Genomic DNA, 27,856 nt, shown 5'->3' with positions numbered 1-27,856 from the left:
TATTCTGCATCGTTCATCAGAGCACCAAAAAAACATCACGTCCCCTCCAGACCAAAAAAAAAAAACTTTAACATCAGTCAAAGGGGCTCTCCCATCCCTTCCTTACCTGTTAACTGCTTTAAAAATTGTATGTTTAAATACATAAATATATATATATTAGGAAAATAATTCTTATGTCTTAGGAAATATTTAATATTTGTTTTATATCCATATACAGTGTATTAACATATTAACATTCGATATATTAATATAGCAATATTCAATACATTAGAAGCATTTTAACCACTACATTTTTAGGTATGTTTAGGAAATGCCATATTTATATTTAATGTATTTAGAGAATTTTTAAAATATTTTTATTTTATAAACATTTTATTTTATTTTTTATGTGGAGACCGCTCCACATGCGGGTCTCACTTTTTAGAGGTTCTGTTGCCCTTTTAAGGGCATTGCCCTTTTAAGAGGCTCTGTTGCCCTTTTAAGGGCATTGCCCCTTTAAGAGGTTGTGTTGCCCTTTTAAGAGCGGTTGGTGGGGCCCGCCTGCGCATGCGCGCCTCGGTTGCTGCAAGTTTCAAGTTTTTGGATTCCGTCCCTCGGGGTTCGGGGAAATTTGGGGGGATTTGGAAGCTCCAGGGGGGCACAGCACCCACCCTCCCACCCGGCACTGCCGGGGCCTTCAGCCCCGGCCGCACCATGGTGTCCTGGATCCTCAGCCGGGTGATTGAGTGAGTGGGGTCCGGGCGGTAACGGGGGAGGGGCTGCAGGGCCGGGGGGGGGGGTGGGTGGGGCACAGGGACCCCCGATCCCCTGTCCCCCCTCCTGGGGTCCCGTTAATGGGGGTCCCCGTGCTGGGCCCGCAGCGGGGGCTCCTCGGAAAGGCCCCGGGCGGGGTTTGGGGGGGCGATCTCAGGTTTCATATATGGGGGTGACCAGCACCCCCCTCCCCCCCAAACATGCTACCCCCCGAAAATGGATCCCTGAGCAGCTGCTTGGGGGATGAGCACGGCCTGGGGTCCCCCTGCATCCCCCATGGCCCTGGAGGAGCCCTTGCACCATCGCAGGGGGGTCGCTGCTCAGAGGGTCCCCACATTGCCTGGGCTCGCAGGAGGTCACCGGGACACGAGCCTTGGGGCTGGTGGCACCTCATTCGGTACCCGGGGACCGGACCGAGCCCGCGGGGACCGGACCGAGCCCGCGGGGACCGGACCGAGCCCACGGGGACCGGACCGAGCCCACGGCGACCGGACCGAGCCCGCAGGGACCGGACCGAACCCACGGGGACCGAAGCCGTGCCCTGCCACCGCCCCCTGCCCTGCCCCGACAGGTCGGGCCGGTCCCGTGGACGTGGGAGTGACACTGTGCTCATGGCTGAGCCTCCCCGGAGGATCCCGGAGCCTTTTCCCGGCCTCTCCGGGCTCGGGATGGTGCTGGAGGGGGTCAAGGCCAGGGTCCGGCGCTGGGGCCGGCAGCTGTGCTGGTCCCTGTTCCTGCTGCTGTACGCGGGGTGGCCGCGCTGCCTCACCCCCCCTCTGCCTTACAGGCTGCTCTTCGGGATGCTCTACCCGGCCTACGCCTCCTACAAGGCTGTGAAGACGAAAAACATCCGGGAATACGTGAGTCAAGTGCCTGGGGAGCCCTTCCCTGGGGCCCCAGTCCCCTCCTTCCCCAGGGCCCCAATCCCCTCCTTCCCTGGAGCCCCAATCCCCTCCTTCCCCAGGACCCCGTCCCCTCCTTTCCCAGTCCTCTCCCAGTTTCCAGTCCCCATTTCTGGGGTTCGGGCACCCTTTTCCCAGTCTCCAGTCCCCGTTTCTGGGGTTCAGACACCCTTTTCCCAGTCTCCAGTCCCCATTTCTGGGGTTCAGGCACCCTTTTCCCAGTCTCCAGTCCCCGTTTCTGGGGTTCAGGCACCCTTTTCCCAGGCTCCAGTCCCCCCCCATGGCTCCCCCAGGTCCGATGGATGATGTACTGGATCGTCTTCGCTCTCTTCATGGCCACAGAGACCTTCACTGACCTCCTCATTTCCTGGTGAGGCTGGCGTGGGACTCTGGGTGTCCCCATGTCCCCAGAGTTGATATGTGGGGGGAACAGGAGGTGCCTTTGGACTCCCCCCATCTCCTGCCCCTCTTGGCCAGGTTCCCCTTCTACTACGAGGTGAAGATGGCCTTTGTCATCTGGCTGCTGTCCCCGTACACGCGGGGGGCCAGCCTGCTCTACCGCCGCTTCGTGCACCCCACGCTGGCCCGCAGGGAGAAGGTACAAAATTCCCTGGATTTGGGGGGACCTCCCTGCCCAGCCTGGGGGGTTCAGCCCTCAGAGTTGGGATGGTGATGCCTCAGGGAGGTGACAGTGCACTGGGAGGTGACAACACCCAGGGATGTGGTGATGTCCTGGGGAGTGACAGTGTCCTGTGACATGGTGATGTCCTGGAGGGTGACAATGCCCAGGGACATGGCATTGCCCTGGGAGGTGACAATGCCCAAGGGACATTGCAGTGCCCCAGGATGGTGATGATACCCAGGCTTGTTGTGATGTCCCTGGAGGTGACAGTGCCCTGTGACATGGTGATGTCCTGGGGGGTGACAGTGCTCAGGGATATGGCATTGCCCTGGGAGGTGACAGTGCCCTGTGACATGGTGATGTCCTGGGGGGTGACAGTGCTCAGGGACATTGCAGTGCCTCAGGATGGTGATGATGCCCGGGCTTGCTGTGATGTCCCTGGGGGTGACAATGCCCAGGGACTTGGTGATGCCTCAGAACATGGTGATTTCCTGGGGAGGTGACAATGCCCTGGGAAATGACAATGCCCAGGGACACTGTGGGAGGTGACAGTGCCCCGGGCCAGCATGCTGCACTCCCAGCACCACCCCCTTGTCTGTCTCTCAGGACATTGACACGTTCCTGGTCCAGGCCCGTGAGCGCGGCTACGAGACCATGGTGCGCTTCGGCAAGAGGGGCCTCAACCTGGCGGCCACTGCCGCCGTCCAGGCGGCCACCAAGGTACCCGGGGAGGAAACCCCACCCCAGCAGGGTGACAGGAGAGGGAGATGTCCCCTGGACTGGGGTCTGACCATCCTGTCTGCTCTGTGTCCCCCACTGCAGAGCCAGGGCGCGCTGGCCGGGCGGCTCCGCAGCTTCAGCATGCAGGACCTGCGCTCGCTGCCCGAGCAGGTCCCCGTGCACTTCCAGGACCCGCTGTACCTGGAGGAGCAGGAGAGCCTCCAGCAGCCCCTGGGTGAGGAGCTGGGGGTCACAGCGAGGGGGGCCTGCAGCAAAGCCCACGGTGGCCGTGCTGGAGCTGGCTTGTCCCCCCTGTCCCCAGCCTACGGTGCCGGCCGCCGCTACGAGAGCGACACGGACGATGAGGAAATGTGGTCGGACTCGCAGTTGTCCCCCCCAGAGCCGCCACGCCGGGATCCCAAACCCCTGTCCCGCAGCCAGAGCCTGCGATCCCTGAGGAAGAACCCAGGAAAGGAGGTGCCGTGGGAGGGGGACACGAGGTGGGCGTGTGGGGCTGTGTGAGGGGGTCCTGACCTGTTCCTGTCCCTGCCCAGGGCTCCTCCCGGCTCCTGCGCAGCCGAGCCAAGAGAAGAGCGGCCCTGTCAGAGCAGGACAGCTAAAAATCCCTGGAAACCTCTGCCAGGAGGCTGGAGAGGAATTTGCTGCTGCATCAGGAGGGAGCTGTGGCTCCTGCATCCCCAGGATGGCTCCTGCGTCCCTGGGGATCCTCACTCTGTAAATCCCTTCCGTGACCTCTGCGGTGCCTTGAGGAGGGGGGAGCAGCTCATCCCCCCCTCCCCAGACCCCCCAGCTCGGCGCCGGCGCCTCTCAGGTGGGGTCTGGCCCCTCCTTTTCCCCCATCCCATGAACACTACACACTTCCCCTCCTCTCCTGCTGCCATGGTGCCTTATTCCCAACATTCCTGTTGCCCTGGGAGCCAGGAGTGGATGTGCTTTGTCCCTCTGAAGCCAAAGGCATGACTCAGACACAGACTGACACCCGGAGCGCCGGGCAGCACACGGCTTTTAACATTCCCCTCTCCCAAAAAGGGGGTTTTGTACATGGAAAAATAAAGGTTGTTTCAGACTTTGGTGCTGTTCCCTTCTACAGGAAGCATCCTGAGATGTTTTTTTCTCTCTTGGAGGAAGCTCTGGAATCGATCTGAGACTCCTCCAGGGCCTCTCCTGGAGTCTTTTCACCCTTGTTCCAGGATCCCAGACTCCTCCATGAAAGGCTTCCTGAGCCTTTTTCCTTTGGAGGAAGCTGAACCCTCGGGGATCCATCCAAGGCTCCCTCCAGGCATCTCCCAGAGCCTTTCCCCCATATGTGAGGTTCCAGAATCCCGAATAACATCCCCAAACTCCTTCAGGGAAGCTTCCTGAGACGATTTCCTCATTTGGAAGGAACTCCATCCTTGGGAATCCACGCCGTGCTCCTCACGGGCATCTCCCAGGGTCTTTTGCCACCCGCTTTATGTTCCCTAAAGCCGCCGGTGCCATTCCCAAACTTCCCGGGATCCCTGCAGTAGCCGCATCCCCCACGGCGTGGCAGCAGCGGCCTCGGCCCCGCCGGGACAGCCGGGATGCAGCCGGACATCCCAGGCTCGTCCCCTCTCCCACCGGGAATCCCGGCTCCTTCCCGGGGGGGGGGGCTCATCCCCCACCCGGCCGAGCGGCAGGGGGGTGGCACAAGGTGACTGTCGCCTCCTCCTGCCGCCCGCGTGTCCCGCGGTGCCCCTGGCATCAATCCCCTCGCCCCCAATCCTCCCTGCCCTCGCCCCTGGGGCCAGCTGTATTTTTAGCCCTTGGCTGCCGCCCGATTTCGGGGGTCTTCCCAGGGCAGCAGCCCCGGCCCCTGGGCAGGCCGGGCTCGGCGGGGCGGCCCGGGGCAGGCAGGGGTGTTGGAGCAGATTAGGTGGAGGTGGCTGGATTAGCCCCGTAAAACTGCCTGCGAGACGATTACTTAAAGCAGCGGAGAAGGAAGGGCTGGGTGGGGACAGCGAGGGCCAGGGGGCTGCCTGTAATCCCCCTAAAGCCGCTTAGGCAGCGCGGTTCCTCCAAGGATACGGCCCAGGGAGGCTTCTGAGGCGAGCTGGGGGTCAAAGCGGGGGTTCTTCCCTCTTGGGGTGCTCCCAGGTGTGCTGAGAGAGGGGGGCAGCAGCGCTGGAGCCTCGGTGTTGTGTCCCCATGGTGCGGGGTCAGGGATTCCCAGCTTCGGGAAACTGAGGCACGACCCCAGCGCCTTCCAAAGGGGGAAAAGTGGGGTTCTGGGAAGGAACAAAGAGTTTTGGTGTCCTGCTTTGGTAAATCCATGCGTCCCCCAGGGGTTGAAACCCAAGGAGGGGGCAGGAGCCGGGCGGGGTGGCACAGCCCGTCCCCCCGGGGCCGAGGCAGCTCCGGCGGTGCCAGCGCTGATCCCAGCTGTGTCAGCGCACGGGCCAGTGCCAGGCTGCATCAGCAAAGCCCTAATCCCCCCCGGCTCGCCTGGCACCGCCCCAGCACCGCACTTTAAGCGCCTGACCTGAGCTCGCCCGCTGCCACGGTCCCCTCCGGGGAGGGGTTGCCAGGCTGAGCCGGAGCTGGCACCGCTGTGGGCACCCCCTGTGTCCCCCCGGGCAGGGTTTGGATCAGTGGGGTGGGTAGACGGTGGGGCTGGGGGTTTGGAGGTGACAGAATGGAGGGGGGGTCAGGGGCTGCATCCCCAGCAGGTTCAGGGAGGGGATTCTCCCCCTCTGCTCAGGTGAGACCCCAGCTGCAGCACGGGGGTCCCCAATATCGGAGGGAGCTGCTGGAGCAAGTCCAGAGGAGCCACGGGGATGCTCCGAGGCTGGAGCCCCTCTGGAGCCAGGCTGGGAGAGCTGGGAATGTTCACCTGGAGAAGGGAAGGATCCAGGGAGAGCTCAGAGCCCCTTGCAGGGCCTGAAGGGGCTCCAGGAGAGCTGGAGAGGGACTGGGGACAAGGGATGGAGGGACAGGACACAGGGAATGGCTCCTTGCCCGCATCCTTGGGAGCTGGCAGGGGAGCGGGTGACGCAGAGCTGCTCCCTCTGCCAGCGGACAGGGACGCGGCGGATGCTGCCATGCCAACCCCGGGCCTTGGTGCCCCCGGGCCGGGCACTGCCCGTTCCTGGAGGGCAGCAGCTGCAGGAGCCGGTGCCCGGGGGTGCCACGGTCGGGAGTGGAAGCCGCCCCTGGGTTTGCCCCGGGCAGTGCGGGCTGAGGGAAATTGGGGTCATTGCTCCCGAACGGGATTTACCCTCTCCGGGGAGCTGCTGGGTGCTTGGGGTGCCACTCCTGCACCCCCAGCATCATCCTCACCCCCCCCCCCCCCCCCGCCCCGTGCTGCTGTCGGGGCTGGGAGCAGACTGAGACCCCCCAAACCCACCCTGGTGACACCGAGTGACATCCACGCTCCTGCACCCTCCCTCCTTCCCTGCCCCATTCCCGGCTCATTTCACCCCATTGCACCAACCCGCTGCGACGCTCCTGCCACGCCTGGGCTGCCCTCAGCAGCCTCAAAGCGGCTGTTTGGGGGTCCCAGGTGAGGCTGTGACCCCCCTGATCCCCACGGGGTTCCCCCCACGGCTGTCCGCTGCCTGAGTCAGCTGTTCGGGGCGGGAGCCATGTGAGGCCGCGCACACATGGCTCCCCGTGCGGCACCGCGCTGTATTTTTAGCAGACGGTATCAAAAGCATAATTATGTCTGTTGTTTAAACGCAGCCTCTTTTCTGGCAGCCCCGGGAGCTCTCAGCTGCCTCCCGCCGCAGAGGGCAGGGAGGGCGGCATGAGGAACCGCGGGCGGGGGGATGAGACTCTCCCCCCCTCCCTCCCCAGCGCTGCCGTGCAGGTAAAACCTCCCCTCCTCCATCTGGGGGGGCTCCTGCTGCGCCCCCACACCGCGCCCTCAAGCGCGCACATGACCCCCGGGCTGCCGGTGAGCCGCTGGTGAGGATGAGGAGGAGGAGGAGGAGGAGGATGGCGAGGAAGAGGATGACGGGTGGGAAGCGCGGCGGTGGCGGGAGGGGTCGGGAAAAGGGCGTTCGAGGTGACGGGAGTGTGGGAGGACACGGCTGAAGGAACGCTGCTGCATCCCCCCGCTCCTCCCCGCAGCCGCCTGTCCCCCCGGGGACCCGTCTGTCCCCAGCCAGCCCGCGCTGGCACCGAGCAAGGCTCCGGCTCCGCGTCCCTGCCGTGACACCACGGGCGTCGGGCTTGAGGATTTTGGGGAGCGCAACCCCCAGGCTCGCGGGGAGCCGGGCACCACCTTCAGGGCGTGCTGGGGACCCCGCTCTGGGAACCGCGCAGCATCTCCGGCCACCGCGGGAAACTGAGGCAGAACATTTCCAGCCGCCAAGGGAAACTGAGGCAGAACATTTCCAGCCGCCAAGGGAAACTGAGGCAGCGAGCAGGGGCTGCCCATCTCTCCTGCTCCGAGGCCCCGCGCCGGGATCCGTGTCACCGCATCACCCGCCCGTCACCACAGCTCTCCGCCGGCGGGGCACCCCCGGAGGGGCCCGGGCTGAGGGCAGGAGCCCCCGGCCGCTGCCAGGTGGGTGCTGCCAGGAGCGCGGGCGCTGCCAGCCCAGCCTGTGCCGCACGCAGGTGGCAGCGGGCTGCCCGTGTCCCTGGCTGCCGTCCTAAGCCCTTGGCCCCGGGGGCGAGCTTTTAATTACATCAAGGTATTTGATGCCGGTTCCTGGCGCTGGGTAAACAGGAGTCCCGGGCACGTGGAGGGGGGGCCGGGGGGTGGCACAGGACGGGCACCGTGCCCCGGCACCGGGGCTTGCCGGGACGGCTCGTCCTCCCCCGGGGCGGGAAGGAGAGATGCGGGGACGGCGGCATCCGGCAGCATCCATCACCTCCGGGTCGTCCCGCGGCCCCCCCGGCATCCTCCGGCCGCGCTCGGTTCTGGCACAGGGACATGGGGGACACCGGCAAAGATGGGACACGGCTGCGACATCCCGCGGTGCCCTCTGACGGGGACCAGCCGCTCCTTCTGCTCGCTCCGTCCGTCCCAAGCTTCACCGTAAGGCACCGGGAAGGGACGGCCCGGGCTGGGCAGGGCGCGCTGGGGGTGCCGGGGGGCAGCCCCAGCCCCGGGGGGCAGCCCCAGCCCCGGGGGGAGCGGCTCGGGTGCCCCCGGCAGCCAAGCGAGCGGGATTAGCGATGCTTACTCACCTCCCTGGGGAAAAGCGGGAGATTAGGGTCGGGAGAAGTGTCCGACCCTGCGGCGGCGGGGCCGGACGGGGCCGGTGAGGCTGTCCGGGATCGGCACCAGGACCGGGACCGGGGATTGTTGCCCAGGCCCCGCCGCACCGGCAGCCAGGGCTGGAGGGGAGCGCAGGCTGCCAGAGCAGTTGGGCTGTGGCCCTAATTCCCAGAAAGCTGCTCGTGTGGGAGTGAGTGTCCTCCCGTGCCCTCCGCTCCGCCGCAGCCTCCAGACTCCTGAAGGTTTGACGTGGGGTTTTTTTCCTTTTTTTTTTCTTCCTTTTTTTTTTTTTTTTTTTTTTTTTTTTTTTTTTTTTATATATATATTTAAGCGCCGGGTGCAGATTAACAAAAGCTCTCGCGGCCATCGCGCCCGGTGCTGGGCTCGGGGTGGGGGGGGGATCGAGGCTGCTTCCTCTGCCTCAGCTTCCTCAGCTTCCTCAGCTTCCTCAGCTTCCTCACCTGCGCCGTGGTGGAGGCAGGTAGGTGCGTGCCGGGCTCTGTGCCGGGGCTGGGAGGAGGAGGAAGGAGGAGGAGGAAGAGGAAGGGCTGAGGTTCGTGTATGCGCTCCGGGCAAGCCGGAGCGGGGATCCATTTTGCACGAGGAAAAAGCTGGATTTTGGGTTTTTCCCCAGGCAGAAGCGGTTTGTGGGTCTGGAGGGGCTGGAGGTGCCCTGGTCCAGGCAGGTGCTGTGGGACAGGGCTGGCAGGATCCTGCCGGGACATCAGCTGGGAGCTTCTGGAATAGCCGGACCCTCATTCGCCCCCTCCCCCAATGCTGGATCATCCTGGGAATCCCATCCCGCGCGTGCCCCACGATCCCAGGGGACACGGTGGGGACAGATCCCCTCGGCCCCACGTCCCCACAGCGTCACCCCCTGCCCTGGCGTGGAGCGGGCCAGGGATGCCAGAGGTTCTAATTTGGCTGTTTCCGGGCTCCCGCAGCGGCGTGCTGGCCAGCGCTCGGCTCCTGGGTGTTGCCTCTGCTCGCCCTCTGATTTCGGGGAAAAACAAGGATTTTGGAGCTCCGTGCCAAGCCAGGGAGGCAGAACCCCCACGGGAATTATCTCCCAGCTGGTGGAACGCAAACCCAGCCTGGACTCCCCCGGTTCACCCCTGGGAACCCTCTGTGGGTTGTGCTGGGACAGGCAGCGAGTGGAGGGACCCCGGGCAGGGGTGGGGGCTGTGGGAGCGGGCACGGATCCTGGCACGGGGGGGCAGCGGCTGAGCCCCACCAGAGGGTCCCACAGCGTGGCTGCCCCGCGGGGACTGCCCCGGCCCTGGGAAGGCTTCAGCAAGACCTCAGGCTCCGAGGGCAGCGTGGCGTGGGGAGGGGACAGCGGCCAGGGATGCTGCCCCAGTGCATGGTGGGAAATTCCCTGTTGTCCCTCCATCATCCCCCTGCTCCTTACCCCAGCGATGGCTGCCACGGACCCTCCTTGGGGCTTTCAGCGTGGTGATTCCATCCCTCTCCCCCACCTGTCCCTTCCCTCGCGATATCCCCGGGCACCCCCAGAACCGCCAGGACACTGCAGACCCTTCCCTGGGGTCCCTGCCGGCTGCCAGCTCCGTCCCAGCCCTTCCGGATCCATCATTCCTGAGGAACAGAGGGAGGGAACGGGAAGAGTTCGTCTTTCAGCACCTTCTCATCGCAGGCAGGCGCGGGCTCTCCCTCGCCCCGAGCCCTGTCTGGGTCCCCTCCCTGTTCCCTGGCACCCACTGGGTGCAGCGAGCAGCGGCCGGGCGCCGCGGCCCCCCGAACCCCCCAAACCTTCCAAACCCTCCCCTCGTGGGCGAGCAGGGCTCCAGGGGGGGTCCCGCTGTAGCTCGACCCTCGCTGGCCGTTGTCACCCCCTGGCACGGCCAAGTGATGCCGGTGACAGGCGGAGCCCCGAGCCGTGCCCAGCAAGGGTTAACCCTCACTGCCAGCTCCCAGCGGGACCGGAGCGCAAGGAAGCCGCTGAGCCGGAGGCAGCCGGTGCTCGGCTCTTCGCTCCCGCGGGCCCCGGCCTGCCCTCAGCCCTTCTCCCGTGCCCCCAGCCTGCCCGGCCCCCGCTGCCGAGCCGTGCCGGGGGACGGGGTTTGTGTAAGGCGGGCACGTCCCTGGGACACACGCGGGTTACATAAACCCTCACGGCGCTGCTGGCACCGGCAGCAGCTCCCCGGGAGCCCAGCAATGGGGGGCCCACCTGGGAGACCCCGCTGCATCTGCTCCCCGCTCCCCAGGGCTTGTCTGCAGGAGCGGGCGGTGGGTGCCGGAGGGTTTGGGGTCGGGGTGTCCTTGGTGCTGGGGATCCTGAGGCTTGGGGACAGTGTGGGGGCACCCACAAGGTCTCAGATCTTGCCTGGTGGGCTGGAGGGCATGGCTGGGATCTGTGATCCTGGTGGGAGCAGTTGGGGTCTGTGTGATCCTGGTGGGAGCAGTTGGGATCTGTGTGATCCTGGTGGGAGCAGTTGGGATCTGTGTGATCCTGGTGGGCACAGTTGGGATCTGTGTGACTCCAGTGGGCACAGCTGGGATCTCTGTGATCCTGGTGGGCACAGCTGGGATCTGTGTGATCCTGGTGGGAGCAGTTGGGATCTGTGTGATCCTGGTGGGAGCAGTTGGGATCTGTGTGATCCTGGTGGGCACAGCTGGGATCTGTGTGATCCTGGTGGGCACAGCTGGGATCTGTGTGATCCTGGTGGGCACAGCTGGGATCTGTGTGATCGTGGTGGGCACAGCTGGGATCTGTGTGATCGTGGTGGGAGCAGTTGGGATCTGTGTGATCCTGGTGGGCACAGCTGGGATCTGTGTGATCGTGGTGGGAGCAGTTGGGATCTGTGTGACTCTGGTGGGAGCAGTTGGGATCTGTGTGATCCTGGTGGGAGCAGTTGGGATCTGTGTGACTCTGGTGGGAGCAGTTGGGATCTGTGTGATCCTGGTGGGAGCAGTTGGGATCTGTGTGATCCTGGTGGGAGCAGTTGGGATCTGTGTGACTCTGGTGGGCACAGCTGGGATCTGTGTGATCCTGGTTGGCACAGTTGGGATCTGTGTGACTCTGGTGGGCACAGCTGGGATCTGTGTGACTCTGGTGGGAGCAGTTGGGATCTGTGTGATCCTGGTGGGAGCAGTTGGGATCTGTGTGACTCTGGTGGGAGCAGTTGGGATCTGTGTGATCCTGGTGGCCACAGCTGGGATCTGTGTGACTCTGGTGGGAGCAGTTGGGATCTGTGTGACTCTGGTGGGAGCAGTTGGGATCTGTGTGATCCTGGTGGCCACAGCTGGGATCTGTGTGACTCTGGTGGGAGCAGTTGGGATCTGTGTGACTCTGGTGGGAGCAGTTGGGATCTGTGTGATCCTGGTGGGCACAGCTGGGATCTGTGTGATCCTGGTGGGAGCAGTTGGGATCTGTGTGACTCTGGTGGGCACAGCTGGGATCTCTGTGATCCCGGTGGGAGCAGTTGGGATCTGTGTGACTCTGGTGGGAGCAGTTGGGATCTGTGTGACTCTGGTGGGAGCAGTTGGGATCTGTGTGATCCTGGTTGGCACAGCTGGGATCTCTGACTCTGGTGGGCTGCAGGGCAGGGACGAGCAGCCCCAGGCACTCTCTCCTCACCCCTGGCCAGGGTGGCACCATCACGATGCTGTCACAGCATCCCCGCACTCCACAAGGCCCCTCTGCACCCCTTGGAGCACATCCTGCTCATCCCACCTGCCTGCTGCAGGGTCTGCAGGGAGGTGGAGGAGCTCTGCCTTCATCCCAGGCAGCTGGAGGAGGGATGGACTCGGCTCTGGACCGTGACTCGAGGCCAGATCCGCAACCTTTGGCCACAGCTGAAAGGCTTTGGGGTCCTGGGGACTCCCATGCCCTAGGATGGCCACATGCTCCGTGCTGGACCTGCCCCCACCAGTTCCCCAGCACCAGGACAGGGACTTCTGGCCCATCCCGATGTTTCTCCCATTCCAGTTTCGCCCGGAGCGGGCGGCTGGAGCCTTTCATTGGTGACGGGGCAGCCTTGGCGAACAAAGGGCGCTTTCTTCACCCGCACGGGGCAGAACACACCTGCCCGCCTTGGCACCGCCGCCGGTGCCCCCGGGGCTGGGCGGCACCGCCGGCACCGCGCCGATTCCCGGTTCCCGGGCGTCAGCAGCTCCAGCATCCCTCCCGTCCGCCCAGTCGCTGCCGGAGCCGGCGGAGGCTGCACGCTCGTGGGGAGCAGAGCCACTGCCACTGCCTCGTCCCGCCGGCAGCGCCCCAGGATGCTCAAGGCTGCCTAGAGCCGGGGGAAGGTCCCGCTCGTGCTGCCGCTGCTCCCCGGGTGCCCCTGTCCCCGAATCCCAGCTCGCCGCGACCCCCAGCTCGTGGGACGATAGGCAGGAGGAGCACGGAGCTTCCCAAGCCAATGGATCAAAAACTGCAGCTCCAGCACGAGGAGAAGAACATCCCCAGGCCCGCTCGGGCGGCTTTCTGCCTCCTCCAGATCCCGGAGCCGGACCCCTTCAGCCTGTGGGTTTAGGCGCTTCCGCCCGCCCGGCTCTGCCTCTCCGGGACTCGGTGTCACCGGCGGAGACCCCCGCTCGTCCTCGGCACCGGGGTCCCTGATGGACCCTCCAGGTAGCTGTGGGGCCGTGGGGATGCTCGCCGAGCAGCGGGACCAGCTTCGTGCGCTCCGGATGGGATGAAGGACAGGGGACAATGTCACCCTGGGACGGCTGGGGGGCACGGCGGGGATGGCAGGCAGCGGGGCAGCCTCGGGGCACTGGGGAGCTGTGCTGGGAGAACTTCCTGAAATGAGGCTGGGTGGGAGTGCCTGGCTGGGTCCTGAGCCCTGGGTGGGTGTCCCCAGGGTGTCCCTGTGCCCCAGGGTGTCCCCAGAGTGTCCCCAGGGTGTCCCCAAGGTGTCCCCAGGGTGTCCCCAAGGTGTCCCCAGGGTGTCCCGGCTCGGACAGGGTGGCCCGCGATGCTTCCCCAGCAGCGTGGGAACGGCGGCTTTGCCCTCTCTGTGGATGTGACGGGAACAGGCGGCTCTGGGGACACACGCTCCTGTCCTCACCCTCCTCCTGTCCCCATCCCGGCCCTCGGGGCGGTTCTGTCCCACCCCGCAGCAGGGCCGGGAGCTGAGTGACCTCGGGTCTGTCCCCTCGGCTGCTCCAGCCGCCGGACAGGGAGGGTTGGGGGACGCGGGGAAGGGATGAGACCGCCGGCGCTGCAAGGTCTGGCTCCGCACCCCGCGTCTGCGTGTGGCCCGGGTCCCGGAGGAGGGTTAATCCTGCAAATCCCCCCAGGCATTTCTCCCAGGAGGGGCCCCTGCGAGCGGGGAGCTCCCCCCTCGCTGGAAGCCCTCCCGAGAAGCGCAGCCCAGCCCTGGCCGGAGGCAAATACCTGCGCGGGGCACGGCCTCCCCACGCTGGGTGCCAGCGGCCGGGCGCGGGGCCAGGCTGGGTGCGGAGGGAATGGTGGGCGCGAGGTGCGTCCCGGCCGCCAGCCCCGCCGGGATGGGCGCACGAGGGACGGGGACACACGGCCCGGACACGTGTCCGCCCGGATCGTGCGTCCCCACGGATGCCGGGGGGCAGGGATCCCATCGCCGTGCCGGGGAGCCTCCCCCCAAACACGGCAAGATGGAGCTGGGGGGTTGAAGGCAGCCCCCCCAGCAATACCCCCGAGCATCGCCGTGCCTCAGTTTCCCCGCAGCGCTGCCCGAGCAGGGGTGGCTGCGGTTCCTCACTGATGTCCCTGCCCGCAGGATCCGGCCTGCCCGGGACGGCGCTGAGCACCACATGAGCGTAGGAACAGCATGGCCAGCGATGCGAGGATGGGGGAGACCCCGGCGCGGTGGAGAAGAGCCCCGGAGGCAGCGCAGGACTCCCGGGGGATGGAGAGCACCGGGATGCTTTTATCCCGAAGCGCAGCTGCCGAGCTGGGACTCCCGGGCTACCAGGAGCCCGGCAAGCTGAGCTACGGCATGGAGAAAGGATGTCCCTGGAGGGGCTCCGAGGGATGTTTGGGACCCGTCCGGGGCTGCCCCTACCCACCGGCCCCGCCGTGCCTGCGGGACGCCCTGTGCCGCCCCAAGGACGGAGCCGAGCTCCCCCCGCTGCTGCCCCCCCGGAACGGGCAGCCCAAGGCGGGCTGGGGGGACCCCTGCAAGGAGCGCCCGGGGCCGCGCTGGGCCGAGGCCGTGCTGGCCCCGCTGGCCCTTTACAGCCACGCGTACCACCGCTACCCCCTGCCCGTGCCGGGGCTGGACACTCCGCGCCCCGGCACCGCCGGCAGGACCCGCACCGCGGCGGAGGACACGGCCGGAGACCCCCCGGCTTTCCGCCACTGCCCCTTCCTCGTGGAGGCCAAGCACAGCCCCTTCCTGCTGTCCTCGCTGCTGCCCACCGGACCCCCGGCTGAGCCCCCGTTCGGCGGCGCGGGGACCGAGGGGCCGGGGCCGATGGGGGACGGGCGGTACCCCGGCCCGGACTGGCGTTTGGGCTCCTACGCGCCCGCCTGGGGACAGCCCCTCTACCTGGGGGTCCCGCCGAGGTGCAAGGCGGCTCTGACCCCCTTCGACGACTGCTCCAGCTCAGGGAACAAGGTAGGAAACCTCGGAGAGGCTCCGGAGCGAGGACGCTCGGGGGTCCCGGTGCCCCCGGAGGTGACAGCGGCTCCAGCCTCACCCGAAGCCCGCTGGGAGCAGCGAAAGGCGATGCACCCGCAGCCGGGGCAGGGCCTGGCAGCACCCCCGAGGGGACACAGACCCTCTGCTCCCCCCCACAGCTCGGCACGGGGGTCCCAGCCCCCAGAGCGCTGGGACAATGCTCCGCCGGGGTGATGCTGCGCTCCGCGGTGTCCCTGCGGGTGATGCCACCCCCGGGGCTGAGTCACGGCGCCGGGAGCCTCGGCACGGGGGCGGCGGGAGGCAGCGCTGCCAGCCCTGGGCGCGCCCGTCGCACCCCGTGCCGCTGAGGCTCCCCATTCCTTTCCCACGCTGGCAGCGGGGGGACACGGGCACCCCAAAACCCAGCACCGGGAAGCACCGGGCGGCTGCCCAGCCTGGCACGGGGGTGGGGAAACTGAGGCAGGGGAACGGAATGCTCCCCATCACCCCCTGGCAGGGATGTGGGTGACAGAAGAGGGACGGGGACCCACACTTGGGGTGACACCGGCCCCTCTGCTCCTTTCCAGGAGTTTTACGGCAAGAAAGAGCCCGGGTTCCACTCCTCGACCAAGAACCACGCGGCGTCGCAGCTGCTGGGCAAGAGCCAAGCAGGGCAGGACAGAGACGGGGAGGGGGAGCCGGCGCTGCCGGAGCTGCCGGGAGCCCCGTGGAGGGATGGCCGGGCGGGGGGCAGCTCGGCAGTGCCCGCTCCCCATCCCCGCACGCCTCCCCCCAGCGCCAGCCACCCCCTCCTCCTCCTGCAGCGCGGCTCGGGGGGCTGCGGGGGGCCCTGGGTGGGCGCACGGCCCCACGGCGCCGATTTTTCCATGGACGCGGCGCCGGGCCGGCCCTCGGAGCCCAAAGATGAGCGCCTGGGCTACCAAAGCGCCCAGCCCGGGTCGCCCCCGGGATGCGGGGAGCACAACCCCTCGCCTCTGCTGGCGGACGAGCACTACCCAGCGGCTCTGGCCAAGCCGGAGCCTCCCCCGAGCTGTCTGTGCCCCACCCCGGGCTGCGATGGGTGTCCGGGGGTGGGCTGCGGGGTGCCCAACCCCTTCGAGCCCACCCTGGGCATGGCCGGGGGGCGTTTTCCGTGCCCCCCCAGCAACCACACCAAGCTGAAGAAGACGTGGCTGACGCGGCACTCGGAGCAGTCGCTGCCTCGCTCCAAAGCTTCCCGCCGGGATGGGGGTCCCGAGCCCCCCGGGGAGGGCAAACGCTCGGCCAAACGCCCCCACGGCACCGCCGATGGTCCCCGCGGTGCCGGGGAGGGCGCCGGGGCAGCCAAGAGGGGCACCAAGGCCACCGCGCCCCCGGGTGATGGCACGGGGAGCGCAGGGGACACCGAGGAGAGGAGGATGGAGCTGGGAGACGGAGGTGAGGATGCACAGGATGCGCAGTGGGACCGGGGAGAGGGCGGGGGCAGCACCCGATCCCAAGGGAATTTTGCATCCCGGTTCCCGGCGCCCACAACACGAGCCGGGAACACGTGTGGGCTGTGGAACCTGCTGCGCTGGGGGTTTTTTCCTGGCTTGACGGGGTCTGGCAGCGATTCCCAGGTTGGGCACGGATCGAAATGTCCCTTTGGGGCAGTGTGGCAGCCACGGGTGGGATTCCCGGGGGTTGGAAGTGCTGTGGCTGGGTCAGTGACTCCTCGGGGAGGTGTTGGCATCCCAGCCCTGACCTCTGCCGAGCTCCAGCCCTACTTTCCAGCCCTACTTTCTGGCCCAGTTTCCAGCCCCCGCCACAGCGTGCCAGTCACAGGATCCCAGAAATCCCTGGAATGGTTTGGGTTGGAAGGGACCTTAAAAAAACCCATCCGGTCCCACGGTTGCCATGGACAGGGACACCTTCCACCATCCCAGATAGCTCCGAGCCCCGTCCAGCCTGGCCTTGGACACTTCCAGTCCCTCCCAGCTGGCGTGGATGGGGCTCTGCAGTGTCCCCAAGCACCTCCCGTGTCCCCAGAGCCGCCGAGGCGTGCGGGAGAGCCGCGATCCCTGCAGGGCCTGCCCTGCACCGCGCTGCCCCCGAGCATCCCCCGCTGCTGTGCCTGTGCCCCCCGCGCGGGGGGGGACCCCGAGGGCGAGGAGGATGAGGAGGAGCCCCCCGAGAACACCTGCAGGCTGATGCACTTCCGCAGGTGAGCCTGGCGTAAGCTCACGGGGTGGGGGAGTACAGCAGGACACGTCAGGGGGCAACGGAGCATCCCCTTCTTTGGAATATCCCTTTGGAATGTCCCCTTCTGTCACCCCATTTCAGAGGATTTCCTTCCTGTCGCTCCTCCCTTCACCCCACTTTGGAGCATCCCTTCCTGTCACCCCTCTTTGGGACATCCAGTCTCTGTCCTCCCACTTCAGAACATCCTTTCCCGTCACCCTGCTTTAGAGAATCCTCTCCCCTCACCCCACTTTTTAGCATCCTCTCCTTGTCCTGCCGCTTTCCAGCATCCTCTCGCACCACCCCAATTTTTTCACCCCATTTGGGGCACCCTCCCGCGCCCCCAACTCTGTCCCCTCTCCCTGCAGGTTCGCCCTGGGTGACAACGGGGAGCTGAGCGTCGACGGCCTCTGCACCCTGGGGGAGGCCGAGGGGGAGCTGGAGCTGGGGGGCAGGAACGTGGGGAGCAGGAACACGGGGAGCAGGAATGTGGGGAGCAGGAATGTGGGGAGCAGGAACGTGGGGAGCAGCCTCTGCCTGGCCAAGTACCTGCTGCAGGTCCTGGGGGACCCTTTCTGCGACGCCGTGCGCAGGGACAGGGACACGTGGCCGGGAGCCCCCGGCGGGCCCGAGGGTAAGCAGGGACCAGGCTGGGGGTGGCACTGGGGACACCGGGGACACGCGGGGGCTGAGGCTGTGTTTCCTGCAGGGGTGACGGGCTGGAGGCGGGGGGAAGGAGCCCCCCGGCTCTGTGACGCCTGCCAGCGTGGCTTCTTCAACTCCCACTGGAGCTGCGCCAGATGTGGCTTCCAGCTGTGCCCCGACTGCCACCGCAGCAGGCGGGAGGACGGTGGCCCTGGTACGGGGACAGGGAGGGGTGGAAAAGGGGGTGTCAGCCATGGGGGGCTCAGAGGGGACGAACGCAGCCTCTCTCTGACACAGGGGGTCCGGTGATGCCACCCGAGTGCACCCCCGGGCGGGACCACCACGCGTCATCCCTGGTCCCCACGCAGTTTGTCCCCACCTGTGGTGAGTGTGTCCCCCAGCCCCAGAACCCCGCTTTGGGCACTGCTGGAGGGTTGACAGCCCTGTCCCCATCTGTCCCCAGTCCTGACGCGCCTCTGGAAGCTCCTGCATGAGGTCAGGGTCAAGTTTGGCATCGAGTCCCACTGTCCCTGCGGGGAGGGGAGCCTGGCGGAGCCCCCGGGCAGGCAGGTATGGGGGTGCTGCGGATGCTGGCGAAAATGGGGTGCAGCTGCACCCCGAGTCCTGCACAGGACATGTCTGGGGCGTGGGATGAGGCTCCCAGCTGGATCCCCACCTGATCCGAGCTGTTTCAGGAGCCGCCGGGGGCCGCGGTGCCCACCCTGCCACCCCGCAGCCACGGCCCAGCCGACCCCGCCCGGCCCATCAAGGAAGGTAGGGCCGGCTGCGACCCCCCCGCCGCGGGCAAGGCCCCGCTCCGGGGGGGTCAGGGATGCTGCACCCCGTCCCCTTTTGGGGTGCCGGGTATTGGGGGTAACACGCAGAGGACGGCGTGGGCAACCCTGACCGCGTTCTCCCCCGAGCAGAGAGCCCCGAGGGGCGGCCGCCGTCCCCGGGGCAGCCCCCGGCGCGGGGGGGGGCCGTGCAGACCACCACCCTCTGCGACCTCCTGGCCTCCACCGCCGTGAAGCTGTGCCTGGGGCAGGACGGGGTGCGCATGGCCTTCGCCCCCGTGGCACCTGCCCTGCCCAGCGTGAGTCCCGCGGCCACCGGGCCACCCCGGCCCCTGCTGCCCACCCCGCTCTGCTGAGGCCGGGGGGGGGGGTCAGCGAGGGCTGAGGGGCTCCCCAATTGCGTCCCCCCTCCCCCAGGATAATCGCCTGACCAGCATCCTGGACAGCATCATCGCCCGAGTGGTGGAGAAGAAGATCCAGGAGAGGCAGGCGGGGGCCGAGCTGAGCCCCCCCAGCTCCCTGGACCCCCCCGCGTCCCACTGCGTCCTGGCCCCCAGCGGGCTGCTCTGGCTGCACGACCCCGGCCACGCCAGCAGCTACAAACTGTTCCAGGAGCACTGGCGGCAGGGCCAGGTGAGCCCCCCACCCCGGGGAGCCCCCCCAGCTTCCCCGACCCCGCTGAGCCCCGGCTGCCCCGGCAGCCTGTCCTGGTTTCAGGGCTGCAGAAGAGGCTGGAGGGGCGGCTCTGGGCGCCCGAATCCTTCCAGCCCTCGGGGGAGGAGGAGGAGGAGGTGGAGGCGGTGAACCTGCGGGCACCGCGGAGCCGAGTCCGCATGAGCAGCCGGCAGTTTTGGGATGGCTTTGCCGCCAGCACAGGTGAGGGCACGGGGAGTCTGCGGGGTCCCCAGTGTGATTTAGGGGTGAAGGAGCCAGGCTGTGCACCCCGGCTCCATCCCCGGTGGGACATTGGGATCCCTCCCACAGCGTCCCCGGAGCAGGAGCAGAGCAGCGGGGACCTGCTGAAGCTGGAGAGCGGCTTTGGGGACACGGAGCTGAGCCGGTAGGTGACAGCACAGGGTGGCATCACCCCGATGTCCCCTCCTCACGCCAGCTGGGCCAGCGGGGCTCAATGGGGTTGAGGGGGTGTCCTGAGTGTCACCTCACCCCTCTGTGCCACAGGGCCACCAACCTGCGGGCCAGCCTGCCCCTGCCCGAGTACTGCGGGGCCAGCGGCCGCCTCAACCTGGCCACCTACCTGCGGGGCCAGCGGGGCCGGCGCTGGCTGCGCCCGCGACTCCGCGTGGCCTACGGTGAGTGCGGTACCGGAGCTTTGGGGGCCACCCGGGCTCCCCCCGCCCACGCTGATGCCCGGCTCTCACCCCCCGGCCCAATTCCAGGAGTGCGTCCGCAGGAGCGGAACATCGGGACCAAAAACCTGACGGTGGAAGCGGCCGATTCCATCAGCGTCCTGGCCCACGCAGCGCCGGCAGCGCGGGGTACGGGGGCAGAACGGGGGTCCCCCCATCCCGACCCCCTGCCCAGGACCCCCCTGACCCCTCTGTGCCCGCAGAGGTGCTCCTGCCAGAGGACACGGATGAGCTGGACGCGGCGCTGCGGGAGCGGCTGAGGGACAGCGGCCGGCCCGGGGTCCTGTGGCACATCTTCCGTGCCGAGGATGCCGGGCGGATCCGCGATTTCCTGCGGAAGGTGGGTGCCACCACCCCCGGCCCCGCTCCGGGCCCCGGCTCCGCTCACCCCTGGCACCCCACAGGCATCCGAGGAGCCGGGGAAGGACGGGGAGGCCGCGGCGGAGCCCCCCGGCCGCTACCTGGACCCCGGCCTGCGGCGGCGGCTGCGGGACGAGTGCGGGGTGAGCGGCTGGAGCCTCCTGCAGTTCCCGGGGGACGCCGTGCTGGTCCCCGCCGGGGCTCCCCACCAGGTAGGTGGCCCTGAACCCCTCCCCGAGAGGCTGTTCCAAGCCCCCCGGGGAAACTGAGGCACGCTGATGTGCGCGGGCAGGTGCAGAGCCTCAGCGGCACCATCAGCGTGGAGCAGCAATTCCTGTCCCCGGAGAGCGCCGTCCGCCTCCGCCACCTCGGCCCCGAGCCCGCCGGGACCCCGCGCCAGCTCCGCGCCCAGGTGCGTGTTCCGGGGGAAATTTGGGGGTGCCAGGGTGGGGTGAGCGGTGCTGAGCCCCCTCTTTGCGTCTTGGCAGCTGGACGGGATGATCTTCGCCGCCGTGCGGGAGGCCCTGGGGGTCCTGCGGGGCTGCAATTGAGGCCACGGAGCGACGGGAGGACACCGGGAGCCTCGGTCACGGCCACGGCCACGGCCGGGACATCGCGGGGAGCCGGGACAGGGCGCCCTTTGCTCGGGGCTTTGCTCTGAGAGCTCCCGGGACTGCTCGGGGCAGGAGGAATAAAGTGTCCAGAGCATGGCGGGGCCTCTGGCACCACCAGCACTCACATCAGTGTCTCCCTTCATCACCGACCCAGGGTGGTCTCCTTTCATCCCCCTTCATCCCATCGGGGTCAGGGGTGGTCTCCCTTCATCCCCCTCCATCCCATTGGGGTCAGGGGTGGTCTCCCTCCATCCCATTGGGGTCAGGGGTGGTCTCCCTCCATCCCATTGGGGTCAGGGGTGGTCTCCCTCCATCCCATCCATCCCATTGGGGTCAGGGGTGATCTCCCTCTATCCCCTCCATCCCATCGGGGTCAGGGTGGTCTCCCTTCATCCCCCTCCATCCCATTGGGGTCAGGGGTGGTCTCCCTCCATCCCATCGGGGTCAGGGGTGGTCTCCCTCCATCCCCTCCATCCCATCATGGTGAGGGGTGGTCTCCCTCCATCCCATTGGCGTCAGGGGTGGTCTCCCTCCATCCCATTGGGGTCAGGGGTGGTCTCCCTCCATCCCCTCCATCCCATCGGGGTCAGGGGTGGTTTCCCTTCATCCCATTGGGGTCAGGGGTGGTCTCCCTCCATCCCATCATGGTCAGGGGTGGTCTCCCTCCATCCCATTGGGGTCAGGGGTGGTTTCCCTTCATCCCCTTCATCCCATTGGGGTCAGGGGTGGTCTCCCTCCATCCCATTGGGGTCAGGGGTGGTTTCCCTTCATCCCCTCCATCCCATCGGGACCGAGGCTGCTCCAGTGTCACCATGCCCCACTCCATCCCACGGGGGTGAGCGGTGCTCCGGTGTCCCGGGGTGGGGTGAGGGGCAGATCCGAGCGGGGCACGGTCCCGTCCAGCGCTCGGCAGCTGCCGGAGGGCACCGGGGCTGGGAGTTTTGTCCGGGCTCACGCACAGCTGGGAACAGCTGGATGGCGCTACCCAGAGGCTGGGGGTGGGGGATCCAGGGTGCTGCTCCGTCCTGTCCGATGTAAGAAAACGACTGAACACCACCGGGGCAATTAGCACGGGGCAATTAATTAACACCGGGCAATGGGCATAGGGCAATTAATTAACACCGGGCAATGGGCACTGGGCAAAGGGCGCTTTGCAGTGAGCACCGTGCCATGAACAAGAGGCGGTGGGCACCACGCGACGACCCCCGTGGAATCAGCACCGCCTAATTAACTCCGCGTAATTAACGCTGCGCCACACACTCTGCGCCACGCTCCCACGCGGCCCCTTTAAGGCCAAGTCCCGCCCGGTATGAGTGGCAGCAGGATGAACCAATGAGCAAAGAGCAGCGCCGGCGGGACGGCCAATAGGCGGCGAGCAAGGGGGCGGGGCCGGCGCGGCGGAGCCCCGGCTCGGTGAGTGCGCGGCGCATGCGCAGGGCGGGGGGAGCGGGGGGGTCCCGGAGCCCGCCCGGCGACCCCCGAGAGCCGCCCCGCTCCTGCCGCACCCCCCGAGCTTCACTGCGTCACCCCGAGGCTTCCTGCAGCCCCCCGACTCTTATTGCATCCTCCTGACGCTTCTTGCAGCCTCCCCATCCTTCCTGCATCCTCCTGATGCTTCTTGCAGCCCCCCGCCCCTTCCTGCAGCCCCCCGACTCTTTCTGCATCCCGCCCGTCCTTAGTGCAGCCCCCGCCCCTTCCTGCAGCCCCCCGACTCTTTCTGCATCCCGCCCGTCCTTAGTGCAGCCCCCCGACCCTTATTGCGCCCTCCGAGCCTTGCTGCAGCCCCCCCAAAACCGTGCCCCCATTGCAGACCCCAGATCTTTACTGCAGCCTCCCTGTGCCCCCCCAACCTTTCTTGCAGCCCCCCAACCCATTTTCTTCCTGCACCCTGGAGCCCCCCAAACCCTCCCCCTAAAGCCCCCCAAGCTCACCCTTAACTGCACCCTGTAGCCCCCCGCAAGCCCTCCCCTTACCGCAGCCCCCCAAACCCTCATTGCAGCCCCCCAAACCCTCATTGCAGCCCCCTAAACCCTCCCTTAACTGTGCCCAGCAGCCCCCCCAGACCCATCCTGTAGCCCCCCAAGTCCCCCAGGCGCACCCCCAGCCCCCCCAGTGCACCCTGCAGCCCAGTTCGCCCCCGCTGCCCCCCGCCCCGTGCCCCCCGTGCCCCCCAGGCTGGGAGCAGCCCTGGGACCCCCAATCCCCCCCCAGCTCCAGCCCCCCCGGCACCCCCCAGCCCAGCGAGCTCTTCTACCCCAGCCCGGGCATCCCCAGTCCAGCCGACCTTATCCTCCCAGTGCCCCCCAGTCCAGCCAGCCCTTCCCCACCAGTATCTTCCAGTCCAGCCAGCCCATTCCTCCCAGCGCCCCCCAGTCTGGACAGCCCTTTTCCCACTACCTCTTCCAGTCCGGCCAGCCTTTTCCCCCCAGTAACCACCAGTCCAGCTACCCCTTTCCCCCCAGTAACCTCCAGTCCAGCTACCCCTTTCCCCCCAGTAACCTCCAGTCCAGCCAGCCCTTCACGTCCTTCAGCTTCCCGTGCATCCTGCAGTCCAGCCAGCCCTTCTCGTACCGCAGCCCCCCCCGGCTCCCCAAATCCTGCCAGCTCTTCCCGGCCAGCCCCCTGTGCCCCCCTCAGTCCAGCCAGCCCTTCCCGTGCTGTGCCCCGCCATGTGTGCCCCAGTCCAGCCAGCCCCTGTCCTACCGCAGCCCCCCCCGGCTGCCCAGACCTAGCGACCCCTTTCCCTTCCCCGCCTATTCCCCCCTGGGGGTCCCCCAGTCCAGCCGCCCCTTCCCCTTCTGCACCCCCCCCTGCATCGCCAAGGCCACCGAACTCTTCCCTTGCTACGTCCCGCCCCAGCCCAGCAGACCCCTCCCCATTTACACCCCCCTGCACATCCCCCAGTCCAGCAGACCCTTCCCCTCCTCCAGCACCCCTCAGCCCCCCTCCCCGTGCACCCCACAATCCCTGGATCCCCTCCCTCACCACCCCCTGCAGCCCCCCCGGCGCCGCGGCTCTTTGTCCCCTCGCCTGCACATCTGGGGGGTCCCCCCACCGCCCCAAAACCCCGCCACGCCCTGAGCTGGCCCCGCTGCCGTCCCCAGCTGCCGCGGGACCCCCGCCCCCATGGGGGACGCACCGGTGCCGGAGCTGGAGGCGGTGCTGGATGGAGGCGCTTGGGATGTGGGGACGACTTTTGAGGGGTCCCCCGCGCCCCCCGGGCCCGTCCGCCTGGGCAGGAACGTTTGCTACGTCGTGCTGGCCGTGCTCTTCAACCAGGAGGTGAGGCAGCCCCCAGCCCCAGTGCCCCCCAGTCCAGCCAGGCCATTCCCCTCAAAACCCCCAGTCCAGCAACTCCAGTGCCCTCCAGTCCAGCCACCCTTTTCTCCCCAGTATCCTTGGGTTGAGCTGCCCCTTTCCCCCCAGTACCCCCAGTCCAGCCACCCCTTTCTCCCCAATATCTTCCAGTCCAGCAACTCCAGAACCCCCCAGTCCCCCCCAGTCCAGCCACCCTTTCCCCCCCAGTACCCCCAATCCATCCATCCCTTTCCCCCCAGTACCCCCAGTCCATCCATCCCTTTCCCCCCCAGTACCTCCCAGTCCATCCATCCCTTTCCCCTCAGTACCCCCCAGTCCATCCATCCCTTTCCCCCCCAGTACCCCCCAGTCCATCCATCCCTTTCCCCCCCAGTACCTCCCAGTCCAGCCACCCTTTCCCCCCCAGTACCCCCCAGTTCCCCGCAGGACTCGCTGCTGCTGGTGCAGGAGGCCAAGCCCGAGTGCCATGGCCGCTGGTACCTGCCCGCGGGCCGGATGGAGCCCGGCGAGGGCATCGTGGCCGCTCTGCGGAGGGAGGTGAAGGAGGAGTCGGGGCTGGAGTGTGAGCCCCTCACGCTGCTGGCACTGGAGGAGAGGGGCCCGGCCTGGATCCGCTTCTCCTTCCTGGCACGGGCCACAGGTTTGTGTCCTTTGGTGCTCCGAGGGGCGCGGGGTCTTGCTGGGACTGTCCCCAGCTGGCCCCGTGATGGAAAGTGGCATCCCCGTGATGGGTTATCCCCGTGATGGGTTATCCCTGTGATGGGTTATCCCTGTCCCCATGATGGGTTATCTCTGTTCCTGTGATGGGTTATCCCTGGGATGGGTTATCCCTGTGATGGGTTATCCCTGGGATGGGTTATCCCTGGGATGGGTTATCCCTGTGATGGGTTATCCCTGTGATGGGTTATCCCTGTCCCTGTGATGGGTTATCCCTGTGATGGGTTATCCCTGTGATGGGTTATCCCTGTCCCCATAATGGGTTATCCCTGTGATGGGTTATCCCTGTTCCTGTGATGGGTTATCCCTGTGATGGGTTATCCCTGTGCCTGTGATGGGTTATCTCTGTTCCTGTGATGGGTTATCCCTGTGGCTGTGATGGGTTATCCCTGGGATGGGTTATCCCTGTGATGGGTTATCTCTGGGATGGGTTATCCCTGTGCCTGTGATGGGTTGTCCCTGTCCCCTGGCAGTTCCATGAAGTTTATTCCTGTCCCCTGCCAGCCCCGTGGTGGCTGTCCCTGTCCCCACCCCTGTGCCCACCCCTCAGTGTCCCCTGCCACCTTTGTGCCAGCTCACCGGTGCCCCCTGCAATCCCCGTGCTGGATTTTAGCATCTTTGTACCGGGACATCGCTGTCCCCCGCCGCCACCCCCCCAGACGCCATCAGCGTCCCCTCAGCCCCACCTCGGGGGTCTCCACTCCCCATCATCCCCTTCCCGCTGTCCCCCCATTCCGGGCCATCCCTGTGGGCGCAGGTGGGACCCTGAAGACCCTGCAGGAGGCCGATGCCGAGTCTCTCCAAGCCACATGGTGGCCTGGGGACCCCCGTTCGCTGCCGCTGCGCTCTCTGGACATCCTGCCCGTGCTGGAGCTGGCCGCCCGCTACCGCCGGAGCCCCGCGCACCCCCCGACGCTGCCGCGGGAGCTGCCCTGCTCCCCGCTCTGCCTCAGGCTCCTGCTGCCCTTCGCCAACGCCGCCGGCGACCTGTGGCTGCTGCTGGCCACCTCCGGCACCCCGCACCTGCCCGTGGTGGCCTGCGGCACGTCCCCCCCCCGAGCTGCGAGCGGGGCTGCGGCCGCCGCTACTGAGGCTGCTGCGGGACTGCCTGGCCTGGGAGCCTCAGCCCGCGGCTCTGGGGCTGCTGGGGCTGCAGCACCGGGCGGCCGGCGCTGGGGACACTGACGGCATCTGTTTTAACGTGGTGCTGAGCGTCCCCCCGGGGAGCCAGCGGGATGAGCCCCCCGAGCCCCGCGGGGCCGCGCTGCGCTGGTGGCCGGTGCGGGAGGAGCGGCTGCGGGGCCGCATCCTGCAGAGGATCCGGGCCACGGTGCCCGTCAGGAGTTAGGGCACAAAAAAGCTGGATTTGGGAATGGGGTGGGGCTGAGAGGGACACGAGGGGTTGGGTGGTGGTCGGGGGGTGCTGAGAGCAGAAATAAAATAAACCTGGCTGCTGCTGCTTCTTCCGTATCCCTGGCTGTGCTTAGAAGTGGGATGTGGGGGGGAAATGGGGTTTTGGGGGAAACGGAAACGGGGAGTGGGGTTTTGGGGTGTCTGGAGGAAAATGGGGAGTGAGGTTTTGGGGGATTGGGGAAATGGAAATGGGAAATGCGGTTTTGGGGTGTCTGGAGGAAATGGGTAGTGGGGTTTTGGGGTGCTTGGGGGAAATGAGGAGTGGGGTTTTGGGGTGCTTGGGGGAAATGAGGAGTGGGGTTTTGGGGTGTTTGGGGGAAAGGGGGAGCGGGATTTTGGGGTGTTTGGGGGAAATGGGAGCGGAGTTTTGGGGTGTTTGGGGGAAATGAGGAGTGGGGTTTTGGGGTGTTTGGGGGAAATGGGGAGCGGGATTTTGGGGTGTTTGGGGGAAATGGGGAGCAGAGTTTTGGGGTGTTTGGGGGAAATGAGGAGCAGGGTTTTGGAGTGCTTGGGAAGGGGCACAGGAGGTGGTGCTGAGTCACAGCTTTATTGGAGCAGAGTCCCATCACCCTGGGGAGTGGCTAGGCGGGGTCTGGGGGGCACAGACCCCCACCAGACCACACACACATCACACACGCGTGTCACGCGTGTCACACGTGTCACACTCCCCCTGCCACAGCGCCAGGGCAGGGGACAATCGAGTCCTTGCAGCTGAGGGAGGGGCGCTGCCCCACACATCCCCCATTATTGCCTAAAATTCCCTGCTGGAGCCTTGGGGTGCTCGGGGCAGCTCTGAGAGCATGGGGACGGAGCAGGAACCACCACCCAGGAGGAGCCACAGCAGCCACGGCTCCGCGCCCAGCACGGGCACCCGGCGTCACCTCGGGGCTGGCCAAGGCCACAGCAAAGGACTCGGCTCCTCCTTGTCCTCCTGCGAGGTACTTCCTGAAGTGCCACGGCCGCTCCTGGCTGTTGCAGGGCCACCAGAACGTGCGCTGGGCCATCCCCAGTGGCCACCACAGCCTGGCCGAACAGCGGGGGCTCAGGGAGGAGCTCAGGGTGGCCCCTCGGGTGGTCCCTTGACCAGGGCGATGGCAGCCAGCTCCTTGCAGAACTCCTCCAGCACCACCACCCCCTTGAACAGCACCGTGTGATCCATCCTGTGGGGACACGAGCCATGGCAGGGGCTCTGTGGGGTCCGGCCCCTCCCCAAAAGGGCATTTTGTCCCCTCCCCCAGAACTCACTGCTCTCCCGGCACCAGCCCCAGGAGCTGCTGGCGCACCAGGAGCAGCTTGGCCCTGGAGTGGGGCACGCGCTGGAGCCGCTGCATCAGGTCCCCGATCACCTGGGGAGGGAGGAAAGAGTCACCCCTTGCCCAGGGGGTGTCCCCGTGTCCCCACACCCCAACGGGTGACACCATTACCCTGACGAGGACGGAGAAGAGCGAGCGGCAGCCGGGGGCCAGGTTGAGGTAGGGGTCCAGCAGGTACTCATGGAGGTGGGGGTGGGGGAAGGCAGCCAGGTGAGACAGCACCGAGGTCACCTGCAGGTTCAGGCTGTAGGGCTGGGATAGGAACGGGGGGAGACGCTCAGGACCCGGTGTTGGGGTGACCCCCCAACATCCCCTCA

At 66.8% G+C, this 27,856-nt stretch overlaps 4 protein-coding genes across 8 annotated transcripts in view; 3 read left to right on the top strand and 1 right to left on the bottom strand.

Annotated features, from left to right (window-relative positions):
• The first annotated feature begins 554 nt into the window (after window positions 1–554).
• Window positions 555–5,572, top strand: REEP4 (receptor accessory protein 4). 2 transcript variants are annotated; one of them, XM_058859457.1, is made up of 8 exons: window positions 555–725; window positions 1,541–1,613; window positions 1,949–2,025; window positions 2,133–2,253; window positions 2,884–2,997; window positions 3,100–3,232; window positions 3,320–3,474; window positions 3,552–5,559. In XM_058859457.1, the coding sequence occupies exons 1-8, from the start codon at window positions 694–696 to the stop codon at window positions 3,615–3,617; spliced, it is 771 nt and encodes a 256-aa protein (XP_058715440.1). In that variant the 5' UTR covers window positions 555–693; the 3' UTR covers window positions 3,618–5,559. The 2 variants fall into 2 exon arrangements, with proteins under 2 accessions (XP_058715440.1, XP_058715439.1); XM_058859456.1 differs by lacking the exon at window positions 555–725 and having other exon boundaries at window positions 861–1,613; window positions 3,552–5,572.
• Window positions 5,573–6,448: 876 nt separating this feature from the next.
• Window positions 6,449–20,948, top strand: HR (HR lysine demethylase and nuclear receptor corepressor). Of its 4 annotated transcripts, none has more exons than XM_058859428.1 (20): window positions 6,449–6,844; window positions 7,108–7,546; window positions 13,936–14,775; window positions 15,366–16,215; window positions 16,807–16,981; window positions 17,367–17,632; window positions 17,708–17,857; window positions 17,941–18,027; window positions 18,107–18,213; window positions 18,339–18,417; window positions 18,570–18,736; window positions 18,855–19,070; window positions 19,139–19,313; window positions 19,422–19,497; window positions 19,617–19,747; window positions 19,835–19,933; window positions 20,008–20,144; window positions 20,209–20,376; window positions 20,457–20,576; window positions 20,653–20,948. In XM_058859428.1, exons 3-20 carry the CDS (start codon window positions 13,987–13,989, stop codon window positions 20,713–20,715), a joined length of 3,855 nt encoding a protein of 1,284 aa, XP_058715411.1. In that variant the 5' UTR covers window positions 6,449–6,844; window positions 7,108–7,546; window positions 13,936–13,986; the 3' UTR covers window positions 20,716–20,948. The 4 variants fall into 4 exon arrangements, with proteins under 4 accessions (XP_058715411.1, XP_058715412.1, XP_058715414.1 ...); XM_058859429.1 differs by having other exon boundaries at window positions 6,829–6,942; XM_058859430.1 differs by lacking the exons at window positions 6,449–6,844; window positions 7,108–7,546 and adding an exon at window positions 11,703–12,803.
• A 2,933-nt stretch (window positions 20,949–23,881) lies between these two features.
• NUDT18 (nudix hydrolase 18) lies at window positions 23,882–26,240 on the top strand. The gene is given in 4 exon segments (XM_058859401.1): window positions 23,882–24,060; window positions 24,523–24,736; window positions 25,571–25,863; window positions 25,865–26,240. Coding segments are annotated over 4 exon segments (960 nt in total). The 5' UTR covers window positions 23,882–23,904; the 3' UTR covers window positions 26,162–26,240.
• Window positions 26,241–26,754: 514 nt separating this feature from the next.
• FHIP2B (FHF complex subunit HOOK interacting protein 2B) overlaps window positions 26,755–27,856 on the bottom strand; it is an 8,732-nt gene continuing 7,630 nt past the window's right edge. The window contains exons 11-13 of the mRNA XM_058859097.1: window positions 27,651–27,852; window positions 27,472–27,572; window positions 26,755–27,386 (exon numbers count right to left, since the gene is read on the bottom strand). Of these exons, the coding sequence (XP_058715080.1) occupies window positions 27,281–27,386; window positions 27,472–27,572; window positions 27,651–27,852 (409 nt within the window). The 3' untranslated portion in view covers window positions 26,755–27,280. The remainder of the gene's footprint in view (window positions 27,387–27,471; window positions 27,573–27,650; window positions 27,853–27,856) is intronic.

Source organism: Poecile atricapillus, chromosome 29, assembly GCF_030490865.1.
Source record: "Poecile atricapillus isolate bPoeAtr1 chromosome 29, bPoeAtr1.hap1, whole genome shotgun sequence".
Taxonomy (NCBI): Eukaryota; Metazoa; Chordata; class Aves; order Passeriformes; family Paridae; genus Poecile; species Poecile atricapillus.
Note: the sequence above shows the minus strand (reverse complement) of the source record. Positions and strands in the feature narration are given on the sequence as shown.

Coding starts and splice junctions, on each gene's coding strand:
- HR (XM_058859428.1), top strand. CDS start 13,987: ATGGCCAGCGATGCGAGGATGGGGGAGACCCCGGCGCGGTGGAGAAGA. Junction 17,858..17,940: donor GCGGGAGGACGGTGGCCCTG/GTACGGGGACAG, acceptor TCTCTGACACAG/GGGGTCCGGTGATGCCACCC. Junction 20,377..20,456: donor CCGCCGGGGCTCCCCACCAG/GTAGGTGGCCCT, acceptor GTGCGCGGGCAG/GTGCAGAGCCTCAGCGGCAC.
- REEP4 (XM_058859456.1), top strand. CDS start 954: ATGCTACCCCCCGAAAATGGATCCCTGAGCAGCTGCTTGGGGGATGAG. Junction 2,998..3,099: donor CCGTCCAGGCGGCCACCAAG/GTACCCGGGGAG, acceptor CCCCCACTGCAG/AGCCAGGGCGCGCTGGCCGG. Junction 3,233..3,319: donor GAGCCTCCAGCAGCCCCTGG/GTGAGGAGCTGG, acceptor CCCTGTCCCCAG/CCTACGGTGCCGGCCGCCGC.